This window comes from Hibiscus syriacus, unplaced genomic scaffold (assembly GCF_006381635.1).
Source record: "Hibiscus syriacus cultivar Baekdansim isolate YM2019G1 unplaced genomic scaffold, ASM638163v2 tig00117005_pilon, whole genome shotgun sequence".
NCBI classification, from domain to species: Eukaryota; Viridiplantae; Streptophyta; class Magnoliopsida; order Malvales; family Malvaceae; genus Hibiscus; species Hibiscus syriacus.
Window position 1 is genome coordinate 1,360,518 of NW_024063519.1, and position 25,041 is coordinate 1,385,558.

Below are 25,041 nucleotides of genomic sequence, written 5' to 3' on the forward strand. Positions count from 1 at the left end.
TAAAACAATAAGCTTGTACTCATGCTATCCACAAAGAACCTTCATTTGCCAAGATGTTCCTAATTAGAATCAAGCAACAAGATTTACTCCAGAGGGCAAGGTCCCTAAGTCCCAGACCTCCCTCAGACTTCAAGGAACAGATTTGACCCCAGTTTACACGGGCTGCTCTGGTTAGGGCGTCGCAACCTTTCCAGAAAAAATGCATGAAAAGCCTCTCAACATCCTTAATGACTCATTTGGGAATAATCAGCTGCCGGCACCAAAAATTAAAAATGCTAAAGAGAACAGATTTGAAAAACTGCAATCTTCCTCCAAAACTTAGCTTCCTGTTGGACCATTGGTTCAATTTGTCCTTAATTCTTTCCAACAAGGCAGAGCAATCCTTACTAGAAAGTTTGCGAGTGACTAGGGGAACCCCTAGATACCAAACAGGGAGCTGGGCCACTCAAAAACCAGTGGCTAACCAAATCTGATCAAGAGTGGTTTGATTCAAGCCACACGCAAAAAATTCAGTTTTTAAAACATTCAACTTGAGTCCTGAAAGCTCATAAAACATTTCCAGAGTACATTTAACTCCCAGCACCGACTCAAGGGAACCATGAAAAAAAAACTAAGAGGTCATCCGCAAAGCAAAAATGGGTGAGCTGAATTCTTTTGCAGTTAGGGTGGAATCTGAAAATTCTCTTCCTTGCAGCAATATTCAAGAGGGATGACAACACATTCATCACAATGACAAATAGGTAGGGTGACAAGGGATTACCTTGCCTAATCCCCCTAGCACCCTTAAAATGACCCACCAAGTTGTCATTCAAAGAGACAGAGTACATGGGTGTGGTAATGCAGACTTTGATCCAATTACAAAATTTTTCAGGAAGACCCATAGCCTCAAGAACAGTCAGCAGAAAATCTCAATGAACAGAGTCAAATGCCTTCTGAAGGTCTATTTTAATAGCACATCTAGGAGAGAGACTATTCCTAGAATAGCCCTTAACTATTTCCTGAGCTAGTAATGTATTATCCACAATATTTATACCCTTGACAAATGTTGTCTGATTCAAAGAAATCATTCCAGGGAAGTAGGGGACTAGCCTATTAACAAGGATTCTGGTTATAGTTTTATAGACCACAGAGTAGTAAGATATGGGTCTAAAATCTTTTGCTAAAGATGCATTTAAAGACTTAGGAATCAACACTAAGGCAGTATCATTAAAACCAGGCAGCATGTAGGAAGCTTGAAAAAAAAACCTCACAGCAAAAATAAAATCACAACCTACAATGTCCCAAGCGGCTGTAAAGAAACCAGATGTAAAACCATCAGGACCCGGACTTTTATCCTTCCCCTGCCTGAATAAGGCCTCCTTGATTTCCAAATCACTAACCTTCTTGGTGAGGAAAAAATCGACACCAACAAGAAAGGAATACTTCAATAGATCAGTCAGACTCTCAACATGGAATCCCTTAACCAATGGGTCAGCTGAGCCAATAAGGTTAGTGAAAAACCTCACTAACTCAGAAGCCATTCCTTCAAAAGAATCATATCTCTGTCCATCCTCACCCATGACAATTCTAATAGTGTTTCTTTTCTTATTGGCTTGAGTTCTCTGATAAAAGAACCTGGTGTTCAAATCACACTCCCTTAACCAATGAGCCTTTGCCTTTTGCTTATAAAAACCAGATTCTGTTATCTCCAAATCCACTAATTCAGCCTGAATTTTCCTCTCATCAGCAGTCCTTCTCTGTTCAGGGTGAGCCAAGTTTAAAAATTGAATATGTTCCAATTCAGCCCTCTTGGCAGTAACCCTGCCAGAGATATCAGAGAAATGCTCTTTGTTAAAAATCTTAAGAAGAGGTTTAAGCCTCCTCAGTTTGAGAAACAGACAGCTCATAGGATTATCGCCACATTGCCCCTGCCAGGAGTCACAAACAGTAGCCAAAAATTGCTCATGACCAGTCCAGCAATTAAAAAATTTGAAAGGCCGGGGTCTCTTGGCCAAAGCTCCCTTGTGAGTCCATAGTAACCCAAGACAATGATCCGAGACTCCCGGTGCAGTAAATTCATCAAATGATTCAAGATGATCTAACAACCATTTATCGTTAACAAGAATCCTGTCTAATTTGCGCGCTAAGTACGATTCTTCCTACTTGTTGGACCATGTGAAGAGAGGCCCAAAGAACGGGTGATCCATAAGGTCAAGGCTCTCCAAGCAATCTTGGAAGTCTTTCATGTCAGGGGTGTAATGAATACCCATAATATCAAAATCTGAACTCTCCTCTACCTTGGCTATAATATTGAAATCCCCCCAATCACCCAAGAGGAGGAACCAATTTCATTTCCAACAGAGCTAAGATGGTCTCATAGACTCCTCCTATCAACACCATTATTGTAACCATAAACAACGGTTATAGCAGTCCTATGCCCATCAACAATACCCAAAATGGTAATGGCTTACTCATGTTTCCGTAGCACAGAAAGCACCAAATGCTTCCTCCAGAAAAATCCAAACCCGACCCCCATCAATTAAATCATAGTTTTCAGCAAAATTCCAGTTAGAAGACATAATAGATGAAAAATTAGATGCATTATCCCTTCTAATACGAGTTTCCATCAAGCAAATAACCTCCGCATCACGCTTTTCTTATAACACCCCTAACTCATATTCGACCCGAATACAAGTCCGAGATGTCACATTGACTTTTCAAACTTTGATTCTTAAAGAAAAATCCCGGGAATTTAAAACTTTCATTAAAACAAAATACTTTAATTTACATAAAAGAGACCATTTAATACAAAATCGATCAGAGCATTCATAATTAACCACTTATTACATACCAACACTTTATACACAACAAAATACCTACTTTGTCAATTACTTCTGATCTGATTTCTTAGTAATGTTGCTGTCTGTGCCACTGCTATTCTAAATCTTCTTATTTCTTGGTACCTACGTATAAATCACTTACACGCTAAGTCATAGACTTAGTGAGGCAATAAATGAATATGCAACAATATCTTCATGAATATGCATTCTTACCATTTCCTTTATGACATTTCAATATGCATGCATCTATTACACAATATCATATATAATCATATCATGCATGTACAAAACTTACCTTCTTGTACCACTTTCACTTTACTTTGTATTTCAATTGCCCATGTATATTATTGAGAATAGAGGTATGTGAGTACATAGAGGTTGTGCACTAATGCTGTCACCACAGCTCTCGTATCAATTCCCTCATGGGGCACCGAACCTTAGTTCAGTATTCGTCCCGAAGAACTGTCATATATGTCCCGTAGGACCACTACATCTCGAAGGACTATTATACCCTCGACTCTTGGCATGCCAATTACACCTATAGCTCTCATATCGTACTATGGGCATTATTTTTATATTTTATATGTTCATGTACTCATGTCATTTCTCTTGTGATCATGTAGTTCATGTCATTTCTCTTGTGATCATGTAGCTCATGTCATTTCTCTTGTGATCGTGTAGCTCATGTCATGCTCTCATATCATATGTGTATTTGAATCTATTCATATATATACATCATTTATCCAATCACATGAACATATATATGCCTTATGCATGTATTACAATAATTATCATGTATGCATGTTCACAACTATTGTACTATGAAAATCAATATAAGAATTAGACTTATCACAAGTCTTATTCCATTATACTATACATATAGTATGCACTCACCTTAGCTTTGCTTTGATTCGATTCTAATCCTTTGATCGTTCCGGAATAAGCTTACTTTTAGTATCTACATAATCACACATGGATCTATATCAGTATTATAGCTAATATACTCTAATGGTTCACTCTTTAGATTAAGATAAATCCCAATTTCCTCTTTTAATAAAGGTATGCATCGATGCACTACTTGTGCATCGGTGCATAAAATGCATTCGATGTTTTATTATTAATGAGATGCATCGATGCATGCCTTATGCATCGATGCACTAATTGCATTCGATCTTTTTATTTTAAAAGAGTACATCGATGCACTACCTGTGTATCGATACACCTTCAAACACTTTTTGGGTTTTAACCTTGATGCATCGATGCACTATGCACTCTGCCCAGAATCCTCTTTTTGAACCCGAAAATTCATTCATTTTGGATTAAATCCTTCATGTTTAATCCTCTTTTTCATTCTTAATTATAGTACACATCCTTAAACCAATTTATACTCATTTATTTCATCTTAAACTTCCAAATTCTATCCTTCATATGTAATTTAAGAATTACATCAATAAATCAACATGTTTGAATTCTACTTCTAACACTTCGTATATCTTAACTAGATTGATGACAAGTCAAATTTAACTTTCAATTCTAGTTATAAACTCTATTCCAAGATTTCATTTAAGAACTTCAAATCTTAAATCTCTCATAACTCCATCATCCTTTGATGTTAAGATAACTTAAGCTTTCCTTAAGCTTAGTTATCATCTAATAATCAAAACCCAATATTAAATTTAACAAGGAATTCAATAATCAGAAATCTTACCTTTGCTTTGGTTCACACGCACAAGGAAGAAAGAAGAAGAGAACTCTGGAAGTCTTGGGTGTTTTCTCCCCTTCCACCCACGTGTATCCTTATATATACATAATTATCCCTTCTTTAATTATTTTTCCTTGCAATTACTCTATTGTCATTCCATTCATTCCATTCATTCTTCCTTTCAATTCCATCCTACACAATAATTTACATGTAAATCTTTATACTATTTATTCATTTTATTTTAACCACCAAATTCTGAGACTTTATAATTTAGTCACTAACCCGATATTGAGGATGTTACAACTCTCCCCCTTAAGAAAATTTATCCTCGAATTTTTATTATGCAAAGAGGTAGGAGTACTTAATCCTCATGTCCTCTTTACGTTCCCATGTTGCTTCCTCTACTTTGTGATTCCTCTATAAGACTTTAACCAATGGAATAGTCTTGTTCCTTAGTTGCTTGACTTTGTGAGCTAATATTTGAACAGGTTCTTCCTCATAAGTTAAATCTGGTCGAACTTCAATTTCTTCAGTAGTCACAATGTGGGATAGATCATATTGATATTTCCTAAGCATTGAGACATGAAAGACATTCTGTATCTTTTCCATTTCAGGTGACAAAATTAGCTGATATACTACTGTTCCTACTCTCTTAGTAATCTCGTAAGGTCCAATGAATCGAGGAATTGACTTTCCTTTCCGTCTAAACCTCAATACTTTCTTCCACGGAGACACTTTCAAGAACACTTTATCTCCGACTTGAAATTCAATCTCTTTCCTTTTTAAATCAGCATACGATTTCTGTCTATCAGCTGCAGCTTTCAGATTATTCTGAATTACTTGAACTTTTTCTTCCATATTCTGATTCAATTTAGGACCAATAACTTCTTGATCCTTAAGTTCATACCAGTTCAAGGGCGTACGACATCTTCTTCCGTATAGAGCTTCATAGGGAGCCATTTTGATGATTGACTGATAACTATTGTTGTACGCAAATTCAGCAAGTGATAAATACCTTTCCCACGATCCTTTGAATTCAATGACACAAGCTCTTAGCATATCCTCCAGAATTTGAATAGTTCGCTCGGATTGACCATCAGTTTGAGGATGAAACATTGTACTGAAGTTTAACCAAGTTCCAGTGCTCCATGTAATGACTTCCAAAACTGTGATGTGAATCTAGGATCTCGATCAGAAACTATGGAAATAGATACACCATACAAACATATAATCTCTCTAATATACAGTTCTGCATACTTATCCATGGAGAAATCAGTTCGTACCGAAATAAAATGGGCTGACTTAGTCAATCTATCTACGATCACCCAGATTAAATCCTTTTTGTTCGGAGTTAAAGGCAACTCCGTCACAAAAACCATCGTTATGTTTTCCCATTTCCATTTAGGAATTGAAATTGGTTGTAACAATCCTGACGGAACCTGATGCTCAGCTTTGACTTGTTGACAAGTCAAACACTTTGATACAAATTTCGTAATGTCTTTCTTCATTCCCGGCCACCAATATCGACTCTTGAGATCCATATACATTTTATTCCCTCCTGGATGCATTGTCAATGGACTACAACGAGCTTCCGTTAACAAATCATTCTTTAATTCATCATCATCCAGAATTACCAATATTTCTCGATAATACAAATTCTCATCAGACTTAATCTCATAATCCGTACCCTCTCCATTTCTTATATATTGTATCTTCTTTAAACACTTTCCATCTTTAGCTTGCAATTCTTTAATTCGATCTAGCCATGCTGGCTTGACAGTTAATTCTGCACAAATTGCACCATCTTCTCTTAACGATAATCTAGCATCAAGAGTTCGCAAAGCTGCAAACGTCTTCCTACTCAAGGCATCAGCTACCACATTTGCCTTTCCGGGATGAAAATCAATCACAACATCATAATCCTTGAGAAATTTCACCCATCTTCTTTGTCTTAAATTTAACTCTTTCTGAGTCATCAAGTATTTTAAGCTCTTGTGATCCGTATACAAGTAGCATTTTTCACCATACAAGTAGTGACGCCAGATCTTTAAAGCAAAGACTACTGCCGTCATCTCTAGGTCGTGTGTTGGATAATTCTTCTCGTGCGGTTTTAGTTGTCTCGAAGCATAGGCCACCACCTTGCCTTCTTGCATTAATACGCATCCCAAACCACTATGAGACGCATCACTATACACTATAAAGTTCTTACCAGACTCAGGTTGAACTAACACTGGAGCTTCTGTAAGAATCTTCTTTAACTTTTCAAAACTCTCCTGACATTCTTGAGTCCAAACAAATTTTACTTCCTTTTTCAATAGTTTAGTTAGGGGTAATGCTATGATCGAAAAAATTTTAACGAACCTTCGATAATAACCAGCTAACCCCAGAAAACTTCTAACTTCTGATACATTCTTTGGAACTTCCCACTCTAGAATAGCTTTAATATTTTGGGGATCAACTCGAACTCCTTCTGCAGAAATTACATATCCAAGGAATGTCACTTCATTCAACCAAAATTCACACTTAGAAAATTTAGCATAAAGCTTCTTGTCTCGTAAAATCTGTAAAACAATTTGTAAGTGTGAACTATGATATTCTTTTGACTTTGAGTATATTAAAATATCATCAATAAACACCACAACAAACTGATCCAAATAAGGTTGGAATATCCTGTTCATTAGATCCATAAAAGCAGCTGGTGTATTTGTAACTCCAAACGGCATCACGATAAACTCATAGTGATTATATCTTGTTCTAAACGCCATTTTTGAAATGTCTTTCTCTTGAATCTTTAATTGACGATAACTCGAACGTAGATCAACTTTTGAGAACATTGAAACTTCCTTTAATTGATCAAATAAATCGTTAATTCGGGGAAGTGGATACTTGTTCTTGATGGTCACTTTATTGAGCTGTCTGTAATCGATACAAAGACGCATTGATCCATCTTTCTTCTTAACAAATAGAACATGAGCTCCCCAAGGTGATACACTTGGTCTAATAAACCCTTTGTCTAGTAACTCCTGTAATTGAATCTTTAATTCTTGCAACTCTTTTGGAGCCATCCTGTATGGTGTCATTGCAATGGGCGCTGTTCCCGGTATTATCTCAATCTGAAATTCTATCTCTCTGTCCGGAGGTAAACCTGGAAACTCTGCAGGAAATACATCGGGAAATTCTCTGACTATAGGAATTCCTTCAATCCCTTTCTCCTTGGTTCTAACATCCAACACATTAGTAATGAACCCTTGAAATCCTTGTAGCAATAACTTCTTCGCCGACATTACTGAAATTACATTTTCCAATGGATTCCATCCTTCACTAAATACCACCACATCTACCCCTTCTAGACTTCTCAGCGTTACTCTTTTCAATCTACAATCGACATTAGCGTAATAACGATATAACCAATACATTCCCAGTATCACTTCAAATTCGTCGAAAGGTAATTTCATCAGATTAGCAGGAAATTCAATTCCCTGAATTTATATGGGACCCCCTCGACTCACCAAATTTATCCGAGCACTGTGCCCTAATGGGTTCGTCACTATCACCTCATTGCTAGTTATTTCTAACGGAATGTTCAATTCTTTCACTAACTTACTAGTAATGTATGAATATGTAGACCCCGTATCAATCTATACAATAACACCTTTGTCAAACAATAGAGAGGTACCTGTTATAATATCTGGGTCATCACAATCCTCAATGGTCTTGAGGTTGTACACTCGAGCAGTGGAGTGTATCTCCTATTGAGCAGAGGATTCCGATTGGCTTCTTCCTCTGCCTCTACCTCTACCTCTTCCTCTCTGGCCTGCAAAAATAGATCTCTCTGGCTGTGTAGATTCACTGGTTAACATTGGACAATCCCGAACAAAATGCCTAACTTCCCCGCATCTAAAGCAGACTCTAAAAATCATCCGGCATATCCCTGAATGATTCTTTTCACAATGTGAGCATTGTCTAGCTTGACTCTGATTAGATCTCCCAGCTCCAGATCCCATTGACTGAGTTTGTCTACCTCTTATCTGATTTGATCCTCTAACGGAGGATGCCACTGACTCTGATCTAACTTGGGGTCGAAAACCAGTATCTCTGCCCCTCTTTGATGGTACGAAACTCAAAGAAGCACCGATCTTTTGACTGTATGAGCTCTCGAATTTTCAAACCTCTCGTTCTGAGCTCTTTCCAGAGCCTTGGGACGGTTGACTACCTCTTGAAACGAGGATAAATTCAAGATAATTAACATTTCCTTCAACCGATGACGTAACCCCTCTACAAACCACTCACAAGTATCCTTCTCCATAGGAACTAGTTCGGCAGCAAAGCTGCTCAACTTATTGAATTCATACTCGTACTCATATACAGTGTGATTCCATTGCTTCAAATTCATTTACAGGCATTCCAGAAGATGTCTGTTCTTCACTCTGCCTGGCCACGGCATGTGAATTACTACTTTCAACGGGTCTATCATCTCCCGCTTCATTCCTAGAACTACCTCGTCCGGACATCTATAAAAATACAACCATATAGTTCTATTAGCAAAACAGCATACTTATTATTCCATTAGATCAGAAGTTTCCACTATTTTGTTGGTATGTATACAATATCAGACACTCTAGACTCCGGTTTATGCCGAGAATCGACTAAACCGTAGCTCTGATATCATTAAATGTAACACCCTAACTCATATTCGACCCGAATACAAGTCCGAGATGTCACATTAACTTTTCAAACTTTGATTCTTAAAGAAAAATCCCGGGAATTTAAAACTTTCATTAAAACAAAATACTTTAATTTACATAAGGATACCACTTAATACAAAATCGATCAGAGCATTCGTAATTAACCACTTATTACATACCAACACTTTATACACAACAAATACCTACTTTTCAATTACTTATGATCTGATTTCTTAGTAATTGTTGTTTGTGCCACTGCTATTCTGAATCTTCTTATTTTTTGGTACCTACGTGTAAATCACTTACACGCTAAGTCATAGACTTAGTGAGGCAATAAATGAATATGCAATAATATCTTCATGAATATGCATTCTTACCATTTTCTTCATGACATTTCAATATGCATGTATCACAATAACATATAATCATATCATGTATGTACAAAACTTACCTTCTTGTACCACTTTCACTTTACTTTGTATTTCAATTGCCCATGTATATTATTGAGAATAGAGGTATGTGAGTACATAGAGGTTGTACACTAATGCTGTCACCACAGGTTGTATCAATTCCCTCATGGGGCACCAAACCTTAGTTCAGTATTCGTCCCGAATGACTGTCATATATCCCGTAGGACCACTACATCCCGAAGGACTACGTCCCGAAGGACTATTATACCCTCGACTCTTGGCATGCCAATTACACCTATAGCTCTCATATCGTATACTATGGGCATTATTCTTATATTTTATATGATCATGTAGCTCATGTCATTTCTCTTGTGATCGTGTAGCTCATGTCATGTTCTCATATCACATGTGTATTTGAATATATTCATATATATACATCATTTATCCAATCACATGAACATATATATGCCTTATGCATGTATTACAATAATTATCATGTATGCATGTTCACAACTATTGTTCTATGAAAATCAATATAGGAATTAGACTTATCACAAGTCTTATTCCATTATACTATACATATAGTATGCACTCACCTTAGCTTTGCTTTGATTCGATTCTAATCCTTTGATTGTTCCGGAATAAGCTTACTTTTAGTATCTACATAATCACACATGGATCTATATCAGTATTATATCTAATATACTCTAATGGTTCACTCTTTAGATTAAGATAAATGTCAATTTCCTCTTTTAATAAAGGTATGCATCGATGCACTACTTGTGTATCGGTGCATAAAATGCATTCGATGTTTTATTATTAATGAGATGCATCGATGCATGCCTTATGCATTGATGCACTAATTGCATTCGATCTTTTTATTTTAAAATAGTGCATCGATGCACTACCTGTGTATCGATACACCTTCAAACCCTTTCTGGGTTTTAACCTTGATGCATCGATACACTATGAATATGCATCGATGCACTCTGCCCATAATCCTCTTTTTGAACCCGAAAATTCATTCATTTTGGATTAAATCCTTCATGTTTAATTCTCTTTTTCATTCTTAACTATAGTACACATCCTTAAACCAATTTATACTCATTTATTTCATCTTGAACTTCCAAATTCTATCCTTCATATGTAATTTAAGAATTACATCAATAAATCAACATGTTTGAATTCCACTTCTAACACTTCATATATCTTAACTAGATTGATGATAAGTCAAATTTAACTTTCAATTCTAGTTATGAACTCTATTCCAAGATTTCATTTAAGAACTTCAAATCTTAAATCTCTCCTAACTCCGTCATCCTTTGATGTTAAGATAATTTAAGGTTTCCTTAAGCTTAGTTATCATCTAATAATCAAAACCCAATATTAAATTTAACAAGAAATTCAATAATCAGAAATCTTACCTTTGCTTTGGTTCACACGCACAAGGAAGAAAGAAGAAGAGAACTCTGGAAGTCTTGGGTGTTTTCTCCCCTTCCACCCATGTGTATCCTTATATATACATACTTATCTCTTCTTTAATTATTTTTCCTTGCAATTACTCTATTGTCATTCCATTCCTTCTTCCTTTCAATTCCATCCTACACAATAATTTACATGTAAATCTTTATACTATTCATTCATTTTATTTTAACCACCAAATTAATCAAATCAGACGGCCGTGATTCAACTTTTGATTAGAATATGTATATATATATATATATATACTATGGGACGCCATAACAAGTTCCCACTTCCCCACTCTTTCCCCACAACGATAGATTTTCTTCTCTTTTTCTTCTTGAAGTCAGCTTAAATGCAGGCTACAGCCCGCTTGAGAAATATGTATGAATATATAAACTATTTTACCTAGTCTTTGACCTATTAATTATAAGCCAATAGTTCATTGTGTCGGTGATTAAATAATATTAATACCTTTAAATTTAGAGTTTGAACCTTATATTAATTTTCTCTTAATTTAAAAAAAAACATTGAATGCACATAATACGTGTAATCGTTTTTTCATATTGAAAATACTAATACTCACAATGCTATATGACTGTGGAATTGTGATACTTCGAGTTTTTTCTCTTTTTTTTTCTGAATAATGACTTGGTGTTTTTATTAAGACAACATTTCATTATGATATTTTCTTTACAGTTTTGCAATTGTTCGATTAAAATATATTTAAAAAAGTTCCTATTGTAATTTTTATGTGATTATTTAATTATAATACAATAAATAAATGTAAAGAGCACCAAGTTCCATGTTTGGTCAACAAGGAACTGCTCCACCTTTAAATAAAAACGATTAATGCCATTTAATAACACAATGAGTTAATGGGTTGGCAGTTCGAATCGAATGCTTCAGTTCGAATCGAATGCTTTAGTTTGATGACATGATGTTTTAGGTACGATATGACTTATTATTATTATCAAATAAATTTTAATATTATTTTGTAGTTTACATATTAAATTTAAATAAAATGATGTAATTTATTGCACTCTGCTAATAAATATGAGAGCTGTTGGATTTTAAGGTAGGAAAAGAAGAAGAAAAGATTATGTGGATATGGTTTTGTGGATCAGATGATTAATTTAATGCATGATAGTTGTATGTTACCTATTCCAATCATTCACTGAAAAAAATGGTTGTGGCTGGTTTTAATTAATTGTCTTCTGCTTCACAAAACAAGGACGACCTTTATTTTGAAGAACAAATGTGGTTAAGATGCGAATATTACACTCATTAGCATGACATATTATATTATATTTAATAGTAATGTTGTTTTTCCATGTTCGAAATACAATTGAGCGATAAATTAATGTTATTTAATAATTTTAATCATTCACATTATTAAGATTAAATAAATGGAAATAATTTATATTATTTATTATACTTCTTTATTCTTTATGTCAATGTACTACATATTTATATAATCAAATGTAACATTGATACCATATTGTCATATGAACCATTTTGCTTGAATGCAAAAAACACACACACAAAGTCGGCAAATGAGGAAGTTGAAGCACCATCGGCATGTTAGAGCCACACGAGTGTTGGACGAAGGAATTCAGTTTCTAAAGACATAGCACTAGCAGGATGGCAGACGGGCTGAGGGCACTGACGCCGACATCCTACGAATAGAACAAAAATCCTATGTCCCTTCTTCCTACGCTTATCCTTGCCTCTTTCTCTAATTTATGAACACGTGTTTTCTCCTATAAATAATTGGGTAAAGTATATAATTGTTATCCAATTATAAAGTGTTGTTTTGTTGAGTTTTATTTTACTATTATAAATTATAAAATGATTTTTTGATTATATGATATTATTTTATTGAATCCTTTAACTATTAAAAATTATAAAATGACCATCTGATTATTTATATGTTTCAAACTAGTTATTTTTATTAAAAAAATGATTGTTGTCTAAGGTAGGAGTGTTCAATCGGTCGGTTCGATTAATCAACTGAACTGAACCACCATAAAATCGCTAACTGAATTTTTTTTCCTCTTAATCTTTAATTGAACTTAATTTTTCAAAAAAATTTAACCGAACCGAATAAAGTTTAGTTAATCGGTCGGTTAAATGAATTAACCTAAATTTAAAAAATAATATAAAAAATATATATTTAATATTTAATATTTTTTTATTAATTTGATCTGTTAATTCAATTAAAATACGAAATTTAAATACTCTTAATATATAAATAATATATATAATATATTAAATATTTAAAACTTCAGTTAATTAACTAATTTTAAACCGAATTAACCAATAATTAAAGTTTAAAAAATTTCTTAACCGTTAACTAAGTGAACCAAAAATTAACCTATTGATTAACCAGAGCTCCACGCAAGCAGCAAGGTATCATGTATGGCCCAATATTTCGCATTCTAAGCAGAACACGCACCTATATTCCGGGAAAAACCAACGATTCATTGACCAGTTGAATCGAATCTCTGATAACTCCTACGGTAGCAAACTTTTTTGAAACTTATTTTAATTTTTAATTATAAATATTAAAAGTCAATTTGTAATTAGATTTAATTATTATTTTTAAATTAAGATAAAGTGTACAAATGATCGCCGGATTATTTTATTAAGTTTATATATTATTAAAAGTTATAAAATGATCATTTGACTATAAAATGTTACATTGTTGAGTCTCTCGTCTATTACAAATTATAAAATGATCACCGAATTACTCATTAAGTTCCAAACTTGTCATTTTCTATAAAAAAAATTGATGGTATTCTAAGATGTACATTAACATGTTGATTGTGATACGATAAAATCAGATCCTAAAATCACAAACGACTCTCATATCCAAGTCATCATGTTAACGTCTAGCTTAAAAAAAGACCAATTTTTTAAGAAAAATAATGAGTTTGGAACATAATGAATAGTCGGGTGAACATAATGAATAGTCGGGTGAACATAATGAATAGTCGGGTGAACATTTTGAAACTTTTAATAGTCAAGGGACTTAATAAAGTAACATTCTATAGTTAGAGGATCATTCAATAACTTTTAATAATTGAGGGTCTTAATAAAATAATATTTTATAGTCGGATAATCATTTTTGTATTTTACCCTTTAAACTAATTAGCTGAAGTTAAAATTTAATTACTAAAGTTAATAGATATGAATGAGTGTATGGCAACGTCTTCAATTCGTAAAAAGTTGATGGGCAGTATTTCATTGGTGTTGAAAATTGATAGTTTTTGGATTATACTAATATAATTTAGGGTAAAGTACATAAATGGTCCTCTGACGTAGGATATTATTTTATTGAATTCCTTGACTATTAAATGTTATAAAATGATCCCCAATTATAGGGAGTTACTTTGTTGAATCTATCGACTATTGAAAGATACAAAATGATCACTTCACTATTCATAATGTTCTAGAATATTTTCCCGTTGAGAAATTAACGGTCGTATGAGCTAGACGTTAATATCTTTACTAAGATATAATAGTCATTTGAGATTGTTAGATCAAATTTTATCATATTTCAGTCAGTAGGTTAACATACAACTTAGGTTGAAGTCAAAATTTGAACGGAAAATGACGAGTTTGGAACATAATGAGTAGTTGGGTGATAATTTTATAACTTTTAATAGTTGAGGGACTCAACAAAACAACTCCCTATAGTCAGGGACCATTTTGTAATATTTAATAGTCAAGGGACTCAATAAAGCATTATATTATAATCAACAGACCATTTGTGTACTTTACCCTATAATTTAATCTCTTTCAAAAAAGTTTAAATTAGTGAAATGTTATCTCTTAAATCAAATGCGTTATTCCTTTTACATTAATTACCAAATTTGACTCTAAATATTAATAATTTTGACAAAACCATCTTGTAGTGGGACAATTCGAATGCAAAGTCCCTTAAATCAATTTTTAAATAGTATGAGATGATTATAAAATAATATATGTTTATTATTTTATATTTGTTAATAACGTTTATAAACTCTATAGGCGTAGCTGCTCAAACATAAGACCTCAATGGAGAACAATACTCCCTTTAACTACTAAGGGCATTCAATAAGTTCAAGATTTTTTTTTTTAGTAATGTTATGAATGGAATAAGTTGAGTTGGAAAGACTATCCTCATAATGAACCTCTACAATACTCTATATGAACTAATCGATCAGATAATTAGATACAAATGATTATATCAAATACATTAATTTATATAATAACTATACTACTCGGTTATTTCCCACTTGTAATTCGAAGGATATTGAGGGCTAAACATACGCAATCTTTAAATTTTAACGTATAATATACTAACAACAATATTAATCGAATTAAACTCAATTCACACAATACATAAAATTTTAAACAAATAAAGTATATGTCATAAAAAACAACATTTAAATTTTGTGACTATCCTTCTGTAATACTACAATCTCTAAAATCAAATATAATGGCTGTCCTTTTTACCCCATATGTATAGGGTAAAGGGAGGTAAGATAGTAGGCTGCCCCTAACACCAGGTTGAGAACAACTTTCGTAGGAGACCTCCGAATTATGAAATGCCCTCCGTGGGACTCGATCCCACGACCTCAAGGTTAAGAACCTTGTGCTCTACCAACTGAGCTGGATAATCATTTCTTAAAATCAAATATAATATTTTAGGTAAAGTTTAATATATTTCACTCTATACTTATTATTAATATGTGAGAAATGATTTCATACATTAGTATTATTATATGTTTGTAAAACTTTTTCAGATAAAATAATAGAGCGACGAATATTCACGTGACATATTAAAAAAAGGTAAAAAGTTTAAAAAGAAACCGAACATGTGATAATCTCGTAATTCTATTAATGAACTAAAAAAAGTTTTTACGAGCAATGAGTAAGAAACACACCCTGAAGTCTTAACTACATAAAGAAGAAACTAATACTTTATAATTTAATGTAAGAACCGATGTTCTTTTAACAACATCTGATATGCACATGTAGTGCGATCTCAATTTCAATGTCCGGCTTACGTCAACAAAGTGTGAGAATATAATCTTTTAAGCAATGTATATTCAGCCATTGAAATTCTATAAACTTAACAAGTAGTATGTAATTATAAAAACATACTTATCCATTAAATTTATTATTTTTTAAATATAATTTAAATAATATAATATGTAATGGAATATAAAATTTAATATTAATCTGAATTAAAACGTATTTCTTGTCAACATATCATAACTTTAGTTAATAGTTACGTTTAGATTTTTTTATAAATTCTAAATCTAATCTTAATACTACTTAGAGGGGATAGGAATGGGTACTCTAGGCGAAAGGATGTGAGTTCTCCTAGTTGGTCTTAGGGTCTAGAACTCATAACCTAAGGGAATATGTAGGGATGGGCCGAGGGGTTGGGTCAATCGCTCTTAGTGAAAATTTAAAATTATCATATATTTTAAAAGTTGTGTGTATTTTCTATTAAAAATATGATTTTGCCTCCCATTGAATTTTATAAACTAGTTCCCCCTAAAATTTAGAGGTCAATCGCTCTTAGTGAAAATTTAAAATTATCATATATTTTAAAAGTTGTGTGTATTTTCTATTAAAAATATGATTTTGCCTCCCATTGAATTTTATAAACTAGTTCCCCCTAAAATTTTAGAGGTTTGCCCCCTAGTATAAATTCTTACGTTCGTCCTTATAAATATGAGAGAATAAAGATAGACAATTTAACAAATCGATTAAATGTGCTTATTCAGCTATATTTCAATTTTTTTTTTATTAATCAATTATTAATTTAACCTTACGTTGTAACTATTAATTCTACTAATGGCTTATATATATAATTTTAATGAATGAATATGCTTTAGCATAAGAAACAATGGGTAAACGTGTATACACACATTATACGCGATTTCATGTTTCATGCGAAATTTAAAATTAACTAAAAGTTCAACAAGTGTTCTCTTCGTTTCATTTTATTTCTTAATATTTTATTATAATCATACGTAATATCGTGCTAATCTTATCGAGTTTTTCTTATATTAGTTTACAATATTTTTCATATATATTTATAAAATTTCGAGTAAAAGAAGACTTCAACAATTATATTTTTAGGTTACAAGAATATAATTACGATTGAAATTATAAACAATATATAAGTAACCATTACTAAAATTAATTATTTGAAAACACAATCAACATAATCGAACTAATATATGAAATATATCTATATATGATTTACGCATGATATATAAAGTATAATTAATGAGAATCAATTTCTTATTGACTTGAACATGAAAAATAGAAGTGTTATCATCTTTTTTGTCGGTCCAATGCGGAGTAATTTCCATGTAGCATCCTTTGCATGCACCTTCTTTTACGTTTTCCCGAGTCAATGTTTTTATGTTTTTGGAATCTGCCGTAGACTTTCGTGGAAATTGATGCAAAGCAAATGGACCAAAATGATTCCGGTTTTTCTTTTATTTATTCCGTGGATTCCATGTTTTAATCCAATCAAGACCTAATCCTGAAACCCCGTTTTTAATCAAAGGGCGAAGACTCGACTCTAACAAGAGAAATAGACTATTAGACTCGACATACTGATACTATTGAGCAAAATATATAAATAAAATACAAGAAAAGACGCCACTTTAGAGTTCTGTCCGGGCCAGGGCTGCTACAACTTCAATCCTTAAAGACACCGACACGATGCTACTGCAATCGAACGCTTCATTGGCCCAACAAGACTTTTAAGTCCCTTAGTTATTTTTAATAGTATACTATGATTATAAAATAATCTGATTAATTTTTTTTAATTTATTAATAATGCACATTTTAAACACGAAAATTGTCACTCTGAGGTATTATTTCTTATGCCGAAACAACCCAAAGAAGGTGACGTCTGAATAAAGAATATAAAACATGCCCAATATGTCAAAAGGCAAAAGGAAATTGAAGGGGACAAGTGTTGGTCCGTTTGAGTAAGAACTTACACGGGATCCAACTTGTTTTATAAGCAAGCGGAAGAGATAAGATTTTGTCAAATAATTTTGCTTTCTCCTTTTCGTGCAAAAACAAATAATTGAGCCGATAGCAGACAGGATTGCAATCTCTTTCATTTGTTTGATTGATTGGATACCCGAAAATGGCCCATAATACATTGAAGGCAGACATTTACCAAAGCTGAGTCAGATTATCTGCAAGTTGAGCATGGAAACATAGACAACTTGAATTTGGAGTTTCTTTTTTGTTTGTACATATGTTTAAGGGAGAATCTGAATCAAACTGGATTGAACTCTCAGTGAGCAGCGAGGTCGATTGTGGCTTAGTTCATGGACTGTAAAAGGACGGGCCACACTTGCATTTCCAACTCTCAGGTTCATAATTTGCATATTCCGGACCCACATGGATTCGCTTGCTTATGGTAGAAGGCACTTGAACGGCTTCACAAGGGGTGCATCCATAGCATTTGTGTTCACAGTTTGGAGGACTTGACCCTATCCTCGCCTTATTCTCCCCTTCACCATTTATGGCGCCACTCCTTTCCATGCTCTGCAAAGACATTTCTGTTGAGCTCAAGGAAACTCGTAAAGCCACTGGTTTCTGGTCTGTGGTATTATAAAAAAAATGATGACATGTTGATAATAAACTAATTAGGGTAAGTGGATAGACATAATCATTGGTTTTATCTCTAGCTAACCTGGCTGATGAGCACCAAAGCCGTCATTTGGTGCTAAAGGCCTGCTCGTTGCACAACTCCATTTTACTATTTGAAGAGCCAACAGGAAACAAAACAGCCTTCCCTCCATATCTTCAAAACCCTCAAATGGTGGTGATGTCGATTGACTAATTACGATGCCAACGTGGGAGAAGTCAATGGTGGAGATGGGTATATAAAGTAGTAGAAAAACACCCCCCAAAATAAAATCCAATTTCCCAGTGTTCGAAAACCAAAAAGATTTTAAACCCTAACTCCCTCCTTATCCTGTGCACCGGGGGAGATATTGCTTCACCAATAAGTGATTCTGGTTTCTTGTCTTTCCCCTTTCTACCCTATTGCGGTCTTGCTTCTCTTCATCTCTTTCCCTTCACCTTCAAATCATTCCACTATTATAATTACTCTTTCAAGTGGTGGATTTGTCCCTCATAACAGCTGCCACTTTGGGGCCTAAGAGACCTATAAATCCAATGGCGAGTCCCATTTATGCACATCAATGACTGAAACATTCAGGACTGCAGCAATCTTTAAACGAGTTTGTTAAAAAAGAAAAGAAAAAACAATTTTTTTTCACTGGATGGTTGGTGGCCTTGATTAAATCTTGGACGTCCATTTGGACAACCATCCAAAATGGCAATTAAGATGATCTTCTGATCCCTATTTCTCTTCTTTAGATCTGCAGGTGCGCACATTAATAGAGAGTAGTAAATCCTATTAGACAAACAGTAACAGTATCACCATCTTATCTTTTTTTTTGAAGTTCTCCATTTTTCTTCTAAAGCTGGTGATATTCATATACTGTTATAATATTGAACTTTGAAATAAGGAAATCTTGACGGCACCACTCACTCGGAACTCGCTGTACTTTTCAAACTCTTCTTTAGCTGATAATCTGGTCATTAGGCTCTGCTGCTGGCTGATTTTCTGAGCTTTGTGGAGAGTTTTTTCCCTGTACAATCAAGGGCTCTGGAGGAAGGGAAATTTCGAAACATAAGTAAAAAATTATCATTCACGATCAAAGTAAGGACTGTCAAACAACCAAGGTTTGTTTTTTTAATGCAATTTTCTGTGGATTGGAGTCTTATAGTGACATGATCTTTCAATGTACTGCAAAATCCCCTGTCAGTAACTTTTTTTTCTTCTATATATACAAAAGTAAGATGATAAAAAAAAATGGGGGTAAAAGAGAACATTGCAGATTTCTCAACTATCACTGTTGAGTATAAAGACAGGCTGAGTTATGTCGAAGAAAACTTTACCATGACTGACTGTTTCTATTACTTTATCTTCTGCTAATTGCAAAAAAATAAACATGTTCAGTGTTCAGACATCAGACTGAGAATAATTTTTAGCATCACCTCGAGTGACATATGTTTATAACTTAATTGTTTCCTTGATAATAAATAAGTCATTTATCTTCCTCTAAAAAATTATAAACCTATTATTCAATTAAAATATTATTACAAATGTATCATTCATTTGTTAAAATTAAAATGTGCTCCGGTAACATAACATGAACTGATAATTTCTTTCTCAAGTTAGTACCAAGGTTGGAGAAGGTGCCTGATTTAATTACCAAATGCGTACTTAAGCCTAAAATTTTGCATATATCCATATAAGTGAATTGGTATATAGCTTAGGAATAGGTAAAAATAGTTATTTTTTTTAGCTGTAGCCTTCAACCGAATTAGTAAGCAAAGCAAGTAGTTATAGTTATGTCGTTAGTGTTCCTATTCTCATTAGCCTAAAATTAGTTCTGCTTTCTTTTGTATTTAAACCCATTTTTAGTTGAAAACAAAGGCAAGCAAAAATTAACACAGATTCATTGAGGTCCGATCTCCCCAAGCAGAATACAAGTCTTGTTGGCTGTGACTGGGACATATCATATAGGTTCGCGCATTGTTGATTCAAAAGAATGATTTTGGGACAATCAGGGTTTTAAGAATAATATATTTCGTTGTGTATTTACCCATTGTTTCAGGACAATCCAGCTCATCAGGTCTCAAAGTTGAAGTTAAATGGAAACTCACTGCATTTTGGTGAAAATTTTGTATCCATAACCTGCTTTAAAATGCCTTTCCTTATTGAAGAACGAAAGAACTCGTCAGATCAGAAACAACAGGCAGATACCAGAAACAAAGAAAAAGAACAAGGAAAAAAATATTCACCGTAACAATGAATATCAACTGCAGATAAAGAGGCAAAGAGTAATGCCCAGCACACAAATCGATCAGCGTTTAACTGCATTCATCAACCTTGGCAGAAGTGAAAGCGTTTATGAACGGCTACAAAAAAGGAATCAACATCAGAAGAAAATTAGGGTAAAAGAAGAAAGGTAATGTTGGCTATTAGATGATCTAGCCTTTAAGCCCGAAAGCCTTTTTTATATAGCTCAAATTAGTCTATCAAGTCAACACATAAAATTTGACCTGACTGAGACCATTAGGGCCTTAATTAACTGAATGACAAGATAATCAATTCAGTTTTAAGTTTTAACCATCCACTAGCTGGCGCGCACACACCATCCTTTAACGTTCCTTTTAATGGGACATTGCTATTTCATGGTAGGCAAACGAGCTTTAAGGGATTTGAAAGGACAGTAATTAGTAAGGATTCAAACCATCTTCCGTGGCCGTCAAGTCCGGAATCAAGCTGCATGCAAGCTCTTGTAAGGGTCCAAGCTCGTGTGAGAGCATAATGTCCTATTATCTTCCGAAGAACAAATTGTGCAGAAACTGAATGATCCAGCCAGGGATGCTGAGGTTTTTTAATTGACACTGCATATTTTTGCCTTTTTCCCGCAAACCCTAACTTGGGCCACCATGGTACAGCTCCCTACGTTAAATTCACACCCTCACCACTGTGCTTTCATCAGTCTTTTAAAACCACCCTCTTAGCACGGTCTGTTTCTAAAGCACTCTTCGATTTGCAATTTTTTTCTTTTCACATTTTCTTGCGAGGCAACTTATGGGGTTTGCCTCTGAATATCTTCAGATATATGGAAATTAGAAGTTGAAAAACTTGAAACTGCCCTCTCTCTTTCTCTGTCACTCTATTCCCCACTTTTGAGGGAAAAAAGAGAGAGAACTGAACAATTCTTCATCACTGATTCCGGGCTGCCATTGGCTGTAAAGATGGGGCATCATTCTTGTTGCAACAAGCAGAAGGTGAAGATAGGGCTATGGTCACCTGAGGAAGACGAGAAACTCATTAATTACGTTACAACTTATGGCCATGGTTTCTGGAGCTCTGTCCCTAGACTTGCTGGTATGGTTTTCTTCCCATCTCTTCATTTCCTTCTACAAACCCTTTCTTTTTTGTCGCCTGCAATATCCAACTACATTAATTTTAATTGATTCCTTTTCCTTGTTGTTTGTTTCATGACACAGGCCTTCAAAGATGTGGAAAGAGATGCAGATTAAGATGGATAAATTACCTCAGACCTGATTTGAAACGTGGGAGTTTCTCTCCACAAGAAGCAACTCTCATCGTTGAACTCCGCAGTATTCTAGGCAACAGGTAACTTCAACTATATAATTTTGACTGCGTATGGAAGTGGTTACAATCATCAATGCTTTTCCGTTTCATTTTTCTACTTTTTCTTTTTCGTTTGTCTTGAACAGATGGGCACAGATAGCGAAGCATTTGCCAGGGAGAACAGATAATGAGGTGAAGAACTTTTGGAATTCGAGTATCAAGAAAAGGTTTTTCTCTTATGATGTTCCAGCTTTAGACTCTCTGGTTGATGTTCACAATTCCAAACCCCCAGAGGAAGCAGCTGATTTCGTCTCTACAAATGTAAACCCTAATAATTTTATCCTTACTGATCAACGACAACACCTCTATCTTTCCCCATCAGCATCATCAGTGCTACAGAGTTTTTCTTCGAGCAATGAAAACGTTGACTTGATTAACCATCATTTCCCCTTAACCCCAATGTTCCCAACCCTTCAAAAATACAGCTTCCTTCGACCTTCATGCCCATTATTGCCCTTTGTTGCACCCCAATCCGTTCTGGATCATCACCAAGATAAAAAAACATCACGTCCCAAATTTGAGCAACGATGTAGTTCAAGACGAAAAACTTGTACACCCGACCGTCGGCGAAAATTCTTACTTGCATGGTCCATTAATGGCAACCCAAACAGCGCCCAAACTCTGTGAAACCCTTCGAGGAAGCCTCTGAAACATGCCGCTGACATCCGTTTCATTAGAAAACATAGACCCATTAGTCTCGAGGGTCTCATCGTGTTTTCGTATACCTGCCGGTTCATCATACCCACTTGGCATGCATGTGGAAACAAACCAGATGGAGTTCATCGATACCATCATCACATCAATGTCATTGTCATCATCTACTTCTTCTTCATCATCATCTTTATCAGCTTTATCCGGTGGGCTATATATCACAAACCCTACTCTTCCATCAAGCAGTTGGGACCCTTAGGGAGGACGGATTCACTATGTCTATGTTATAATGTAGGATAGTTATATATGAGAGGAAAATTTTAAAACGTAAAGGTTACTATTTCCGACATCCAGCAAGGATAATGACAGATGATGTTCCGTAAATAAATCCAGTTTATATATATATAAAAGTAAATAATTTTATTCAAAATATAAAATATCTTAAATTACAATAAATGTTTACAATCATAATCGTAAATTAAGCACATAATTAGAAAAAAATTCTATATTTATTAGAACAAAACTATTAACTTAATATCACATAAGGACCATACAAGGAAAGATTAAATCTAACCAAGAAACTCAAACAAAGATAGATACAAACAGATCTAATCGCATCGGTAAACAAACCATAAAAGGGGATTAAGCAATTGAAAGACTACCTACAAACCGTAAATAAGACTTGAGCGCCGTGAAAAGCTATCAACAAACGCAAATCGGGTATCAAATCCAATCCGACGGTACAAAGCAGGAAAGATCAACAAGATATCAGATAAGCGTCATCTTAATCAGTAGTGGTAATGTCAAATCATCCCTTAAAAAAAATGATAAATGAAAAAAGGACCAAAGAACCGAAAACATGTCAAAAAGCATAAAAAAAACGTGACATAAAGGCAGATAAAAACGTGCAACACGGGTTGACTTATTGAAAATCAAAAGACAAAAAAAATATATGATATAGAAAAGAAAAAGGGCAATAAAGAATATCGACGGTATGATACTAACATTAAAGTTAATGTCATCACCGATTAACAAAGACGAAAAAAAAAGATGAACGACACATCAATAAAAGAAAACTAATTTTTTTCCTAAGAAACTATAAGAGGTTCTTAATTTCACATGTTACTAGCTCAAATATATTTAGTTTCTCTACTTCACCCCTCTATTTTTTTATCCTTCATTCTCAATATTATATATTATTCATCCAGTATTATTAAAATTGTTATTTATTGATTAAAATTTGTTTTTTTAATTAATTTTTGGTAATTAGTATTTTTAATTTTTAACCATAATTATTTTAGATATTTAAAATAATTAAATTTTATAAAACATATATTTAATTTAATATTTTAAAAATATCTATTTTCATAAATTTCTTATTAATAGTAAAAAAATAAGTTTAAAATTTCCCAGTTTTTCTTTATGTGACAAAGTTTGAAAAGTCAATGTGACACCCCAGACTCATATTCGGGTCGGATACGGGTTAGGGGTGTTACAAATTGATTGGTTTACAATATTTACATGGTTTTATTTGTAATGTTAATGCAATATATGTATATGTTCAATTCGCTTTTTCAGATAAAGTTTAAGTGTATTCAAATTTAGATTTATTTTGGTTATATTTTAGTTTACTTGAAAGATAAAATTAAGAGAAATTGATTGGTTGCCAATATTTATATGGTCTTATTTATAATGTTAATGCAATATATGTATATGTTCAATTCACTTTTTCAGTTTTGATTGTTGATTATCAGAATATATAGATTTTGAAACAAATTAATTCATATTTTGGCTAAGTATGATATTTTAATAGATTTGTTGAAACAAAATGCAGCTAAAATGACATTTTTTCTATGGACTGATTTATTTAAAATATCAAGATGATTATGTGTTTATTGTGATTCATGCATTTATTGATTGGCCCAAAGGAAAGTTAATATTTGGCCGAATTTCAAGCGACACATGTGGTAATAACATGTAATAATTATAAGGTATTTTTTATGTGAGCATTACATTAGCCCAAAGATTA

General features: G+C 33.7%; 1 protein-coding gene and 1 pseudogene across 1 annotated transcript; one reads left to right on the forward strand and one right to left on the reverse strand.

Moving 5' to 3' along the window:
* Window positions 1–18,240: 18,240 nt before the first annotated feature.
* LOC120195004 (polygalacturonase) lies at window positions 18,241–19,188 on the reverse strand. Its single transcript, XM_039197148.1, has 2 exons — window positions 18,807–19,188; window positions 18,241–18,714 (listed from the first exon to the last, which is right to left on the reverse strand). The coding sequence occupies exons 1-2, from the start codon at window positions 18,913–18,915 to the stop codon at window positions 18,437–18,439; spliced, it is 387 nt and encodes a 128-aa protein (XP_039053079.1). The 5' UTR covers window positions 18,916–19,188; the 3' UTR covers window positions 18,241–18,436.
* A 595-nt stretch (window positions 19,189–19,783) lies between these two features.
* LOC120195003 lies at window positions 19,784–23,399 on the forward strand (annotated as a pseudogene).
* The last annotated feature ends 1,642 nt before the right edge of the window (window positions 23,400–25,041 follow it).

Excerpts from the sequence above, each read along its gene's own strand:
- LOC120195004 (XM_039197148.1), bottom strand. The coding sequence starts at position 18,915 with ATGGAGGGAAGGCTGTTTTGTTTCCTGTTGGCTCTTCAAATAGTAAAA. Across the intron at positions 18,715-18,806 it reads CTTTGGTGCTCATCAGCCAG|ACCAGAAACCAGTGGCTTTA; the intron begins GTTAGCTAGAGA and ends ATAATACCACAG.